At 33.0% G+C, this 14989-nt stretch overlaps 1 protein-coding gene across 1 annotated transcript; it reads left to right on the plus strand.

Annotated features, from left to right (window-relative positions):
- The first annotated feature begins 181 nt into the window (after positions 1-181).
- Positions 182-10461, plus strand: LOC135834669 (uncharacterized). The gene is made up of 5 exons (XM_065348612.1): positions 182-501; positions 588-780; positions 7598-7680; positions 8280-8412; positions 8923-10461. Exons 1-5 carry the CDS (start codon positions 418-420, stop codon positions 8994-8996), a joined length of 567 nt encoding a protein of 188 aa, XP_065204684.1. The 5' UTR covers positions 182-417; the 3' UTR covers positions 8997-10461.
- Positions 10462-14989: the final 4528 nt, after the last annotated feature.

The following is a 14989-nucleotide window of genomic DNA, read 5'->3' on the forward strand; positions in this document are numbered from 1 at the left end:
CCAATAAACCGCAAATAATAAACGATAAATAGCATATTCGAGATGCGCCGCCGCCATCAATTAAAATACGCTGACGCAGCACAAAAAGACGTAGATAATTTCTTCGTATACATCACGTTGTTTTAATGCAAACTTCCGATAGCTAGTTAAACAGCGAATTTGTGTAATGGAGAAAAACTATTATAAGGTGTTATTTGGTGGCAGGTAACCTTTCAAGGTACTCTACTTCACGCTCAAAGCATCGCCAGGATACCATAATTTTAGATGAGTGAGAAATGATTGGAGAAAAAATAATGATAAAATTTGATAACGTGGAAGGCGAACAAGAATTTTTTTTCCGCTTCTGTGTGGCTCAGTCGAGAGCGATAGTTCGTCGTAAATGTTTCAATTTTTCGGAGTGAAGTGTCCACTTTCGAAATGGAGATTACACGTTTGAAAACTTGCTGTTGCGGTGTTTTTTCGCTTCGGACTGGATCTTTGATTATATTATGGATTAATTTGGTAAACATTTTTTTAAATGATAAATTGCTACGTATGAATGAAACGAAAAATGCCAAGGGTCTGTTATTGTTGTTGTTGAATTTCAGATTGTTGGGCTTCTTTTGGCATTCCTTCCAGCTTATTTTAATTCTTCTACGGAGTTTAACAGTTCGTTAAATGGAAGTGTCGATTTTTCCACTCAATACAACAGTAATCCGTTTAAGAAAACTACCACAACTCCTCGTACTGAAATTGATCTCGATCAATGGAGTAAGGAGTATTCACTCAATCCTAGAGCTGGTGAGTACACACTTTTTTTGCATGTTTTGTCTGTTTTGGATCGTGTTGATTAGTCGGGAATTTATGTGATTCGAGTCTGGTGATTTTCTGGGGTTTCTTTTCTTCTCCCCCAACCCTTCAGTCAGTTCAAAATCAGGCTGAAAAAACTCATAATTAAATTATTAGAAATGCATTAAAATTTATTCAAAAATTGATGCTGTTCTGATAATTTTATTAAATGATACCATCTCTTGACTAAATACCTTAAAATTCTGTTTCCTCAAAAATGGAATTGATCTAAAGTTGATTCACTCAAAAATCATTTTTAAAAAAAATCAATTTTTTGAAGCACGTTAACGACGATGGTCTCAGCATAGTCCCAGAAATGGAAAATTTTCATGCACCTTCTCCCTTCTAGAGCCTTCTTGATATCCCATCCTAATTTTTTTCTCCAAAAATTCAGTACAAATTGAAGTAGGTACCCACCTAGCAGTATCGATACCGAAATAGTCTGCTCCTCCTCCTCCTCCCTCCTTTCATCTGAAGGACTACTTACTCCTGATTCTACGTCAATCTAAAAATATTCTAAATACAAAATAATACCTACCCAATAACTCGAAGATTTGTTTATGCTATTTCATAACTCTACAAAGATTGAGCCTAATTGCAGCGAATAGTAATTCAGGGTCAGGTACAAGACTCTAATAATATGCAAGACTTTTTACGAATAGAAAACGTTATCTTGATTACGTAAAATGAAAATTGATAGGTTCGTAATTTTAGGAAAGAAACAAGTTCTCGATTGATTACCAACTCGAATACTTAAATATGTTCTACATACTGTGTAGTTATACTGTATATGCATGTGGCATGTACGAGTACCTACAGCTGGGCCAACCTACTGATCCATTGCCCTAAACTAAACCTGAACATTTTCTGCACTGTTGAAAAAAAAAATACTTACTCGTAGTCTGACGTATAAATCATAATAATTACTAATTAAACTTAAATTTGATGTTTTTTTTTGGCTCTTTTTATTTAATGAAATTAATACTCGAGAACCATAAGAAAAGTTTTGCTGCTGTAGAGCAATTTGTTTATTCCATCTCCAACTCAGGTCTTGAGAAGTAGGGGGTATGGTATAGGTACTTTACTTACAATTAAACATTTTTTAATGGTGATGAACGCAACAACAATAAAAACTACGATAATGTAAGGTACCTACCTACAAATGACAGTAAACTATTCTTCGAAACAGATGCCAAAGAAGAGTGAGAGTTAATTTGAAGGTGTGGGTAATTTGATAATTCGCACGTGCGTTCGTGTTATGATGAGCATGCGTCATGCAACCTAGACCGACGGACGTTTTGATGTAAAAACTGGTTTGTATTTCGTTTTGTCTTACATGTCTTCCTTAATACCGTTAATGAATTTTTGAATTATAATTATTGTATGTAGGTAAGTATAGGTAGGTACATTTATCATGTAATTCAGTTCGAGCTGAAGGAATTTTGGCATCGGAACTGTTTTTAATTGTTACATGAATATTATTAGGCCAACGTTCTTATTTTTGAATGATGTTGTCTCTCTCTCTTTCTCTAAGACATTGTATGGTATACAAAAAATGGATTTAAGGAAACGTTTTGTGTTTATTTTAAATAAGGAAATTCTCTAAACAATGAAAATGATTAGGTAGGCTACTCCTGAAGGTGTTATCTGCATGAATTAAGTAATTGATGAACGCAACATTTTTATTTTATTACATTTTAGTAAAAATGTGAATGTACTTTTATCAAAAATTTTCCACGAGGAAGAGAGCAAGGTCCGAAGAGCACCTGAAACGCCGAATTTTTGGATTTAAATTGGATAAGTATACTGCAATTTGATGTTGGAAAATTACTGAATTAATCCGATGTAAATATTTTATGTATTTTCTCACCGTTGTATTTTTTAGTGGTATCTACGTACGTATGAAAAATTTAATCATAGAGGGGGTTCGATGACTTGGTGAGAGTTACAAATTTCGGATTGCACTGACCAGTAAACCTTCAAAACCTGTCAAGGTGTCAACTCTGATTGAGCTTAAATTTAAGACTCTGTGGAAGAGCAAGTCACTTACACTCTTGAACTAAACTTTGAGCTCTCTCAAGCAATTTTTCAATTTTTTGAATGAATTTTTGAAAAATGATTGAAAATACGGTATCTGCGATTCAATTGGTTCATTAATTTTCCCCGAAACGAGTAAATAATCTCGAGATAAAAATCTGAAAATCAAGTTGTGCATATAATTTTCTCCACTAGATCGCGGTGTGACTCTAATTTTTAGATTTCAGTTTTTTGTGGTCTCATCCCCTGAAGTTATTGAATTTTATACAAAAATATTCTGATGTTTTTTTCTCATGATCAAAAAAGTTGTTTCAGGAGCTTCCCAGTTTTACCCCCTTCCCTCCGCTAGTTAAAAGAATTTTAAAAATCAAATTTACCCAAAAATTTTTAGTGTTTTTGCGTAAAAAATTGTTTAAATATTCCCATTTTCAAAGTTAAATCCTCTTCCGATATCCTAAGCTGATTTTCACGCTTTGGATGGAGTCTTTCATTGCATCTTCATTTGGAGGGAATCAAAAAATAAATAAATAAAATAAATCAAAGTGGAATAGGAGGAGTCCCGAAAAGGCCACTTTTTGGGCCCCGCATAGTTATCGACTCAACCACTCTTACAATGTTGTAATAAATGTCCCAAATACGAATCCGTGGTTAGCTAACCCAAAATGCCATTTTTTGGGCTCCAGGGGTTTCCAAAGTTGTGAATAAAAAAATAATTTTAGGAATCACTGAGTATTAATTTCAAAAACTTTTTTAGCGAAAAATAGCTGTTCGAACCCGATAAACGTTATGCGAGGTGATTTTTCTATTCCCGATCCTGGAGGGCAGAAGTTGGGGGATTTTGATTTTTGGAAAATTTTGGAATCAAAATTTTGGACCTACCCCTTTGAACCCCGCTGAAAAGCTTTTTACAGTTCATTAGTATCTGAAAGACCTCCATCCTACCAAATTTTGAGCTGAATAAAATTTTTCGCTGGTACTCAAAAATCCAATTTTTCATAATTTCGATATTTTGGGAACCCCTGAAAAAATGAAAACCTGCTATTTGCGCCAAACGTAACGTTTTGAGGTATTTATTCAATAATCTAGATGAAAAAGTTCAATTAAGCTCCCTGTATATTCGTAATTTTGAACCCTTTTTTTGGAGCCCCCTACTTTAGGCACCCCTAAAAAAGGCATTTACACATATTTTTTCAAATAATTTGAAGAATTTAAATTTGAAACACCCTAGCAAGTGTTCGGTAATTTTTCATTTCATTTATCCTGTAACTTTCAAAATTAAGCTTTTTTGGGTCAAATTCTGAGATTTTACTTCGCTGAAATCGTGAAAACGTGATTTTAACGTTTTTTCGAAGAGTAAAATCTTAGAATTATTTGACCCAAAATAGCCTAATTTTGAAAGTTACAGGAAAAGTCATATGAAAAGTTATCGAGCACCTGCTGGTGTGTTTCAAATGTAAATTCTACAATACATTTGAAAAAATATGCTTTAACGTCTTTTTAGGGGTGCCTAAAGTGGGAGCCTCTAAAAAAGGATTCAATATTACGAATATACAGGGAGCTTTATTTAACTTTTTCATCTAGATTATTGAATATATATATGTACCTCAAAACGTTACGTTTGGCGTAAATCGCAGGTTTTCATTTTTTCAGGGGTTCCCAAAATATCGAAATTATGAAAAATTGGATTTTTGAGTACCAGCGCAAAATTTTATTGAGCTCAAAATTTGGTAGAGTGAAGGTCTTTTAGATATTAATAAACTGTAAGTAGCTTTTTAGCGGGGCTCAAAGGGGTAGGTCCAAAATGGTGGTTCAAAAATTTTCCAAAAAAGAAAACCCCCCCAATTTCTGCCCTCCAGGATCGAGAATAGAAAAATCACCTCGCATAACGTTTATCGGGTTCAAACAGATATTCTACGCTGAAAAAGTTTTTGAAAATAATACTCGGTGGTTCCTAAAATTATTTTTTTATTCACAACTTTGGGAGCCCCTGGAGCCCAAAAAATGGTCATTTTGGGTCAACTAACCACAGATTCGTATTTGGAACATTTATTACAACATTTTAAGAGTGTTCGAGTCGATAACTGTGTGGGGCCCAAAAAATGGCCTTATCGGGACTCCTCCTTTTTTTTTTTTTGAAAGTTTCTCTAATGCATTTTCCAAGCCCTCTAAAATTTAGAAGGGCCTCGACTAAAAATGAAAAATGTTCAAAAAAATTTTCTTTGGCACTTGTTTAGGTACCTTTCAATTTTTTTATTCTGTTTTCTAACTCAAAAAGGTCAGTGTTTGAAAAGCTAAAAGAGTTTTTTTTTTTTTTTTTTTTTTTTGAAGGGTTTGTGGAGATTTTTTCTTTAAAACGAATTATTTTGAAGAACCCGGTGACCCAAAAACAGTGAAAAAGTATGTTTTTTTCAAATATTGAAGCTTTATGGAACGATTTAATTTCAAGTTCTATGTTTTTTTCTTGTTTTTTATCTCATAAAAACAGACAATTTTGAGGATGGATGGGTTAAAATTGAAAAATGATTTTTTTTACAGGTTGAAAATCTAAAATAAACAAAAATAGATTGGCTTAAAATTGTTTTAAATTAAATCTGTGATTGGCAGTAATTTTCAGCATGAAAGAGCGATTTGAGATTTTTTTAAAATTTGAGATTTTCAACCAACTAGATATTACAAGAGTAAAAAATACACTGTCTTGTCAACCATTATCTTCAGATTCGTGGTTCTGATATTTTAATCGATTCAAAATATCGAACTTAGCAGTCGAAGTTGATTACAACCTTTTCTACAACAATTTGAAATTAAGTACTGAAGAAGAGTTACTCGTGTCTGGCACTGGGAGCTCCGAATCAGCTTAAAAATAATTGCAATCGATTGAACGAGTCTACTTTCAACACTCGTAAATGTCTTACAGCGAGTATCAGATGTTAATCTTGAGATTTACTCAGTCTTTTTGCAGAAAATTAATATCTAGAGTTCTAGACCGCTGAGGAATAGGTATATTTTGAAAAATTGTTCAAAAAATCGAAAAAACAACTTCAGCTGCTGAAATCTCGGTTCTGAGTTGCCCTAGACTAGAATTTGAAAAATTATCAACAGAGTCATTGAAGGGCAAAAGAGACAATTTTTAGCAGATTTTTAATTTCGTAAGAAGTCCTGATGTCCTTGGTCCTGAACATACATAAGAGGATTAAAATTATTAATGAGGTTAAAAAAAAGGTCTAGTAATCGTTCAGCGGTTTGTTTTTTAAAACTGACGAATTTTCAATTTCATTTTTTCGTCATATTTGCATAATCTTTTCCAAAATATTGTATGTAATATTTATGGAAAAAAGGAGGGAGGGAGGGTTTGTCCCTCGATGGCTGTAATTGAACAACAGAACTTGGAAAATTTCCTCTACTCAAAATTTACTGTACCTATATTTTTAAGTTGATTGATTCCTAAATTTCAGTTTTACCTACTTGTGATTTTTTTTTTTTGCAATTATTCATACCCTCCCTGGGTTGGTTTTCATGAGAAGAAATTACTAAAAAATTTATTAGACATTTGACCACAAAAAAGCTCGTCAAGTAAAAAAAAAATACAAAAATAAAAAAATGAACAATTTATTAAGAAGCTTACTTAGCATTTTTTGTGCTCTCGTTTTTAGAAAAAAAACCTGGTGCATCAAGCTATTCAAGTTGATACGCAATTTTCAAAAATTTTTCATTTCTTTGCCAAAATTCTTCTAAATAGTATTCCTTTTTTCAAGAAGAAACTTTCCTTGGTCTTTCAAACAACGTTGATTCGTCCCAGTACAAAGCATCTGCGTCCCCTCCAAATTGGAAAAATTTAAAAAAAAATAAAAACCGGAATTCCGAATTTTTTTTTGAAAATTTTTCTTTTCTGGTCCAGATTTTTCTGAATAAAACCTTTTAATGAAGAATTTCCCAAAAAATGTTTACGAACTTCAACTTTTAATTTTTGACATTTATTTTTTGAAGCTGAAAACTGCATGGTAATTTGTCAATGATAATGCTAAAAGTAAATTCCATTCAAAAATTGTTTCCATCCGCAGGAGATAAGTACGTACCCTATCTGCGTATCATCCTGTTAAATGAAAAGTCAAACAAGATGTCTTACTTGCCGCAAAGGAAGTATTTTTAACATCTGCCTTTTACATGTGGTCTGGTGGAGTATGAGAAAGGGCGAGCATACTAATTAAGTCTATTTAATTTCGAGAAGAAAAGAATAGCTCCCTCGAAATAGGGGTTGGTGTACTTAACACTTTCAGGCTACTTCCTGCTTCTTAAAGTGCTATTTTTAAAAAAGATTTTAAAATATTATTCTAGAGTCGTAGAGTCTTAAAGCAGATTTAAAAACTTGAAATTGACGATTTCCGCATCATCATCTCAATTACATTCAGGAGCTAATTATGCAAAACTTCGTGCATTTCAAATCGAAATATTCGCAATCGGCATCAGCTCCTTCTTTGGTCACACGTATGCAATATATTCGACACCCAATCACATAAATAATCTAACCTGGTACCCTACATATGATGTATGAATTGTTCAATAAATCAGCTCGTTGGTAAACTATCAGATGAAAATTCTAATTTAAAAATTTCATTTTAATTTGACAGTTGAATTTTTTGAGTTTTTTTATGGTACCCAAATTAATGTTGGAATGATTGAAAATTTTCTGTACAAATTTTAATCCAAATCTATCCAATTTTTTTATCTGTTTCAGTCGAAGCAATTAGGATGTGGTCTCCACCTACAGGCTGGATCTTGACTGTCACAAGTATCAGTGCCATTTACGGTGTCTCAAAGGTAAGTTCTACGTTCTTTCATAGTTTGTATTTCAATATAGCCTGCGTTAAATTCTTTCACAGCATTAATATTTTTAAAAGTTCATTAACCTGCGAACGTATGAGTAATTTATATGTATCTGCTACAATTGATGTCGCGATTGGTGATCGCGAGTAATGATAAGTAGGTATACTTAGGACCAGAGATGAGGCCAAGTATTCAACCTATTGGACGAGTGTCTATACCCAGACCTACACGTACCTAAAAATATGTCACGTTGTTATGAGCGCAATAAATGAAGATTTTAGTCATCGCTGATTGGGAATTTCAATTCAATATGTAGGCATTATGGTTTGGGAATGATTTAAAGCAATGTGACTGATCATGTCGGTATAAAATAAGTATACCTACGTATGGGACGTTATAAATTAACATCATTAAAGGTAATTTAACCACACGATGTACAGTGTCAAGGATGACCCATTAATGAAAGAAATTCTATTGTACCACCCTTGCACATTGTTTCCAATCAACTACCTATTATTAGCATCAACCATCAGCTCTTAAAAAATTTCAAATCTTGACTTTAACAATTTTTTTTTGCATTTTTCTGTTTGCAGTCCAAACCGTTATTCGTGTTACCCTTCATTTTATGCAGTTTATTAATAACAGTTTTATTGGCTGTGGTAGAAGTAGCTGTATCGACGAAACAATTTATATTCTGCACAGTGGCTTACTTACTTATACATACTGGTAAGTATCATGAAAATGGTTCATTAAGTATACTAAAATCAAACGGAGTCGTCGGTCGTCGCATTCCTTCCTTGCAACTGAAACGGTTCCTATGTACTCCATATTAGTTAAAACTATTCGTTTCTCTCTTTTTTTAAAAAAAACTATGTAGATAGAAATGTGTGTCTTTCTATTCAACGGTTCAAGTTCACTAAGTATGTAATATTGACCTTTGAAATTGGATACATGTTCAATCTACTGGTACAGGCGCACTTGACAATTGGAGGATTTTATTAATAGAATAATTAAGCTGTAATTTCTCGTGTATGATCATATCGTCAAATTTAACATTGCGACTATAGAAATGATGGCTTTCACTTGTAAATTGTAACATATCAAGGTTCTCATTTATTTTTTTCTTGTATACAAATTTAATAGGTACCTATCTATTTAGGTACCTACTTAAATTTCATATCAATTTTATGAAAAAATACCCATCTAATGAGTTTCTCTCACAATTTTATGTTTCAGAAATATTTATTTATTTTATATTGGTGTTATACAGTCATTATCGTATCATCGCTGGATATATTCAAGATGTGTAGGTTACGAATGAAGAATTTTTCCATCCATCTCCAATCTCCACATACTCTCATTCTTAAATATTTAAATGTTACATTTTTTACGGATTTTAATTACGGTCGAGTTCAATGACTTGAGTTTTCCCACCTTCAATTCATCAGACGTAATCTATAAGGAATTATTTATATAAGTTCGATACGTACATTTATGCATTTAAAACAAAAACAAAAAGAACTTGTTTACAAAATGTAACAAGTAGGTAAATAAATGCGCCTTTTTTTTTTGTTGGAAGTTTGACATGGTGTAATGTAATGGTCAGTTTACTTTGGATAGGTGGGTTAACAAGGAACTCGTAACTCTGTCAAAACTTGTTTATTTTCGGTATAGATATCTAAGCATCGGTGGGTCGTCTTCGGAACACCATCGAAAAAAAATCATCAAAATAGGTGGGTAAATGTAGTAAGTAGAACTTTTTTTTTTTGCAATTCAAAGTTAGTCTTTTTGTTGATTTTTGAAAACTATTTTGTTCTCAAAACATCTAATTAGCAAGCAATACGATTTCAATTATTGGTTCCCAAAATTGTTCAATATTTCAACGTGCAATAAGTAAATTTGCCGAAACTATTTTGAGCCTCACTTGTGGGCAAAGGAATCATGTAATTATCTAAATGCTGTATTTTTATACTTTCTGAAGTTTGCTTAGTGACGAGGTAAATTTGTTTACTACCTATTTTTGAAGACTATTAGCCATTTTTTAGAAGTTTGAGAAAATTAATACCTTCGAGAAAGCTCAATTTTCAAAAGTACCAATGCAAAATTTGAGCATATTATACTAAGTGTAGAAAGCCCCACAAGCTATAATTTTATCAAAAAAACTCCATAATTCTATTAATTCGTTTAATTTTTACTTCGATTCAAAAATTTTGGGGGTGCGAAAGATTGAACACCCTACACCTCTTACACTCTCTAAATCAATACTTATCTTTCATTATCTATATCTAGCCTACTTCATCTTTCAAAGTTACCCAAAAACTGAAGAAACGTTGAAAAAATTCAGTAAAACTCACAAAAACATTGTGAAAATTTTAAAAGTGATGTAAAAGTACTTAAAAAAGCAATAAAACCCACAAAAATTGATGGAATAGCAAAATTTCCAAAAAATATCATGAAAATATGTTTTAAATGGCTATGAATATGTTTTTAAAAAAACAACAACATTTTATTCATTAGAAATTAACAATAATTTTCAAAGCTTTTGCAAAATTTAGCAAAAATTGACTTACAGTATTGTAAAAAAACACATACTTAGGTATCTAAGATTTCATAAATTTAAAAAGTAAGCAGTAAGTAGGTAAGTAAAAAGGATTGAAAGCGATCAAAATTTGCTCCAGATCAATAAAATTTCTGCAAAAATGTTCAAAAGTGACATAAACAGGATTACAGGAACAAAAAAAAAAAAAAAAAAAAAACATAAAAATGATAAAATAATGGAAAATTATCAAAAACTGAGGAAATTTCAGAAAAAATAGCAAAAACTGCATGAACATTTTTATACCTACCAGGTAATTTTAGTTCTCGTATATTTGGCCAAAAATAAGATTTTGGCAACTTTAAATGATTTATATCTAATAATTATTTCAGTGATTTCATGAGTGGGCATAATTTTTAGATATTGTTTTCGAGATATTTTTATGCAAATTTTGTGTTAGGTACAATTGTAATCTTAATGTAATTTAAGTAAGTGTTTTCATGTCATTTAATTTGGCATATTTTTTATGATTTATTGTTCAAATTTGCGTAAATTTCTTAATTTGTGTGAAATTCAGAGAAATTTTATTGAGTTATTTTTAGGTAACATTTGATAATATTGTTTTTTAAGCATTTTTTTTACCATTTTAACTTGCTTTAATAAAAACTTTCTCCTAAAATATATTTTTTGTAAGTTTTGATAAAATTTCATCGAATTTCAGCTGATTTTAATGCGTTTTAAAATGTTTTTACGCAATTTATCAACTTTGTTCTGACAATTTTTATGCAATTTTTCTGAATTTTTCTAAATTTTTCAAAAAAATTTCCTCATTTTATAGTTCAATTTGTTGACAGAGTGTAAGATCGTATCAAAAAGTACCTAATTTGAATTTGAAAATCATCCTCTCCGAAAATTTGACAAGCCATTCCAATGGTCACACAAATTTCTTGTCCTCCTCCTCCCCCTTAAATTTTCAGGGTTCTTTTTGAAGGCCACAAGAATTCTTGATTTGAGATCAGTCCCTCAGAAAACCTTACAAAATACTCACAGAGAACTAGATCATTAGACTTCTCAATGCAATAAAATTTTAAGGATTACAAATTTTTAAAAATTTGTGCCAGAATAGATGAAAACGATCACGAGAGGTGGATTTTCAGCAGATTGAAAAAAAGTGAATAAATTCGGCATCCTTACTTACTTACTCTGAAAAAACCAAAAATTGATGACATCAAGACATGTGAGTTAAAATTTGGTTTTGTACTTGAATTTTGACCTCCCAAGTCGAGCACTTTGGTGGAGCTTCTACGTGAGTATACCCATTTTTAGATTATTCTACAGTTTTGGAAACATTTTCCCGCCATTTTCACGATTCTTTCAATCATTTTAGGAATCCAACTTTTAAAGTTCATTTTTAGCTGTTTATTTCAACTTTTTTCTCAAAAATTCAAAAAAAAAATTAGAGGTCAGTAACTCATCTTTGGCAGGCTGGAAGCTGATGATGAGGCTAAGACCAAACCTAACACCTTGGCGTGTGCCCAGCATCAAAGCTGCAACCTGAATGGGCTACAACATCAAGCTGTCTCAGGAAGTAGGGGAGAGGAGAAAACAATCGGAAAATATCCCTGAAGCAGCAACAGGAAGAGCAGCGAAGCTTGCAAACCCTGATACTCAAGAGTCATAAATACTGCTAGTGCTAGACACAAATCCTGCACAATAGCGAGAATTTGGCGCTATAACCAAACTTCGAGAAAGTCGGCTTGATAGCGTAGAGGGCAGCTCCCTCATCAAGCTATACTTCCTTGGGCTAGAAACCCATAGAAGCAAAAAAAAAAACAATTTCTCAAGAAAACAAAAATAAGAAGAAACCGGCTGGAAAATCAGGGAACCCTGTTGGGCAGCAGGAAAAAAAGGCCACACTATGGAAGAAAGAAAACAGGCTGAAGATAGCTACCTGGAATGTGTGAGAAATAAATGGAAAAGAAGAGGAGCTGGAATACATCTTGATGCAGAGAAACATTGACATAGCTGTTATCACAGAAACCAAGAAAAAGGGCAGCAGTGCCGATGAAGGAGGAGAATTCACCCGAGTATATGCTGAAGTAGGAAAAGCTGAACATGCCAGAGCAGGGATTATGATTTATACCCAGAACAGCCCCATTGGCAAAATTATGCATAAAAACAGGCGTGTTGATGTGTAATGCGTGAATTTGGACTTTTTTCGAAAATAAACATGCGATTGGGCCTGCGAATAGCATGCGTAAAAGCAACGTTAAAGCATGTAAAATAAGAGGAAAATTGAAAAAAAATTCTGCCTTGGATGGGAATCAAACCTGGGACCCACGGTTTCAATCTGTGTCACCTAACCCACTCAACCACTTCGCTGCACGCGAAGAGTGAAGTTATTTCCGCATGAATGTTTGTGCGTTGTGAACTCATTAAATTTTTTAATTTTTCTCCAAAGTCCAAAAAGTGCAAACATTTATGGGGAAATAACTCCTCTCTTTGCAAAAAGCAAAGTAGCCGAGTGGGTTAGGTAATGCGGAAAAACAGAAACTGCGGGTCCCAGGTTTGATCCCTGCCCAGGGCAATTTTTTTTTTAATTTTCTTAATTTTTATTTCATTTTACATGCTTTAACATCACTTTTATGCATGATATTTGCAGGCTGAATCGCATGCTTTTTTTGAAAAAATCCAAATTCACGCGTGCTTGTGCTATGCATAAAAGCATGCGTTTCAGCGTGCTATTGCATAACTTTTGTCAATAGGGAGACTCAAAGACAACATCCAGGCATATAGAATATGGAGTGAAAGACAAATCGAGATAAATCTGAAATTTGGAAACCAAGATATTTCAGTGATTGGCGTATATGCTCCAGAGGAAGATACTAGACGAGATAGGAAAAGGAACAAAGACATCCTGAAGGAGCTAGGAGCAGAGCCAATCATTAGACGAGTGGAAGATTACAGAAAGAAATGGCAAAAACACGTTGACAGAATGCCGGATGAACAGTCCCCTCAAAAAGTCAAAGAATACACTCCAACTGGCAGGAGGAGCAGAGGAAGACCAAAGAAAAGACTTGATGATACATCGGCGAGCAATTTTTCTACATTTTCCCAGATGGGCTGAACAGCACACCGGGTCAAAGTTCAATGATGATGATGAAATTCAAAAATCCTTTGGATGGAAATGGAGACTTTTCAAAAATTCATCTGAAAAATTTTAAAATAAAATTTTCTATACCTACTTATTATAGTTTTGGAAACATTTTGCTTCCATTTTTGCTACTCTTTTGATTAATTCAGAACTTTTAAAATTCACTTTTTAACTTTTTTTTTCAAAAATTCAAAGTCATTGAATGGGATTTTGAGACTTTGAAAATGAAATTAGTTTCCTGAAATTTGGTTCAAAGTTGAAGTATTTTTAGGCTGTGTTTTCAATTAATTTTATAATAAAATTGAACATAAGATACATGATTGTGTTAAAATGAGCGAAAGTGCGACACTATTCATTTTTCGTAAATTTTCAAGGTCTGAATTCCGAAAAATTGTCATCTTTTATTCACCTACAGACATTAAAATGAGTTTACTGGGTACCTACTACATATATGAAACACTACAGGGGCTCTTTGTAGGTTCTGTTGCTATAACTGTGCAGTGTAGAGTCGTAATTTTGAAAATTTCATTCACACTATTCTTTATTGAAACGTATACACTTACATAAATTATTCAACACTCCATCTGAATATTATAATTTTAAATTTTATTTCGAAGAAACACTCGGATGCATTATGTATGTGGATAAAAATTGTGGGGGGGAGCATATTTCTGTTATTCGACTTTTGTATCAACAAAATTCAATTTTTTAATTCTTTTTCAAAACGACAGAAACGATAACACATAATACACATCAAACCTTCCAATACGAGTATAGACGATATCAAAAGAAAAGAAAAACACGCAGGTAGAGTCACCCTAATAATAAGGACAAGCTTCACCGCTTCAATCATTAAATAAACCATAAAACACTCGCAAATTATTAAAGGAAAACTGTATAAGTACACATTGAAAATTCGGCGACACCGCTTCAGGCGCCAGTAGTAGTACTTTTCGATGACGAGACCTCCAACGAATCATGATATACATAGCAGGAATGAATATAAACCACAAAGTACATATCTGCCGCTGCCATATACATTTTCCCTTTCTTCTTCACGTTCAGTCGTAAAATTAGACCATGGTGTAGGCCTAGGGTACATAAATGCATTCATCATCGTGCCTAGCTGGCTGGTAAATGAAGAGCTAACACCCACACTTACACCCTGCCCCTGTTTCCTGATCAATAACCTTGAATCGCTTCATGGTTGAAGAGCTTTATGGCCTATAAAGCGAACAAAAGATGATACAGATGTGTTTTAAATGAAAATAAAAACTATTTTGGTGTTGCCAGGTTGAGTTTGAAAATGCATCGGCAACAATACCTGGTGTGTACTTTGATTAAGGTTTTATATTACCTACATTGTATATACTATACGTACAAAGTGTAAATAATACGATCATACCTATACGATGAAACTGAGAGTGTTGGTGTGGCACAGGTTACTGAAAGGATTCAATTTCAAGGTGCACTACTAGTCTACATACCATACTTGTAGTTACGTTAGATCTTCTATGTATAAAAACATGTGTGCAGGAGGCAACCCTTTGTATGTAGATACCTACTATTATTAGGGTTGGGGTTGGATCTCATATCACGTCGGTCGGTCTTAC

This window comes from Planococcus citri, chromosome 2, assembly GCF_950023065.1.
Source record: "Planococcus citri chromosome 2, ihPlaCitr1.1, whole genome shotgun sequence".
In the NCBI taxonomy this organism is placed as follows: domain Eukaryota; kingdom Metazoa; phylum Arthropoda; class Insecta; order Hemiptera; family Pseudococcidae; genus Planococcus; species Planococcus citri.

Bases quoted from the DNA above. Each gene is read 5' to 3' on its own strand.
- LOC135834669 (XM_065348612.1), top strand. From the start codon at position 418: ATGGAGATTACACGTTTGAAAACTTGCTGTTGCGGTGTTTTTTCGCTT. The intron at 781-7,597 runs GTGAGTACACAC...TATCTGTTTCAG, and splicing joins TTCACTCAATCCTAGAGCTG to TCGAAGCAATTAGGATGTGG. The intron at 8,413-8,922 runs GTAAGTATCATG...TTTATGTTTCAG, and splicing joins TTACTTACTTATACATACTG to AAATATTTATTTATTTTATA.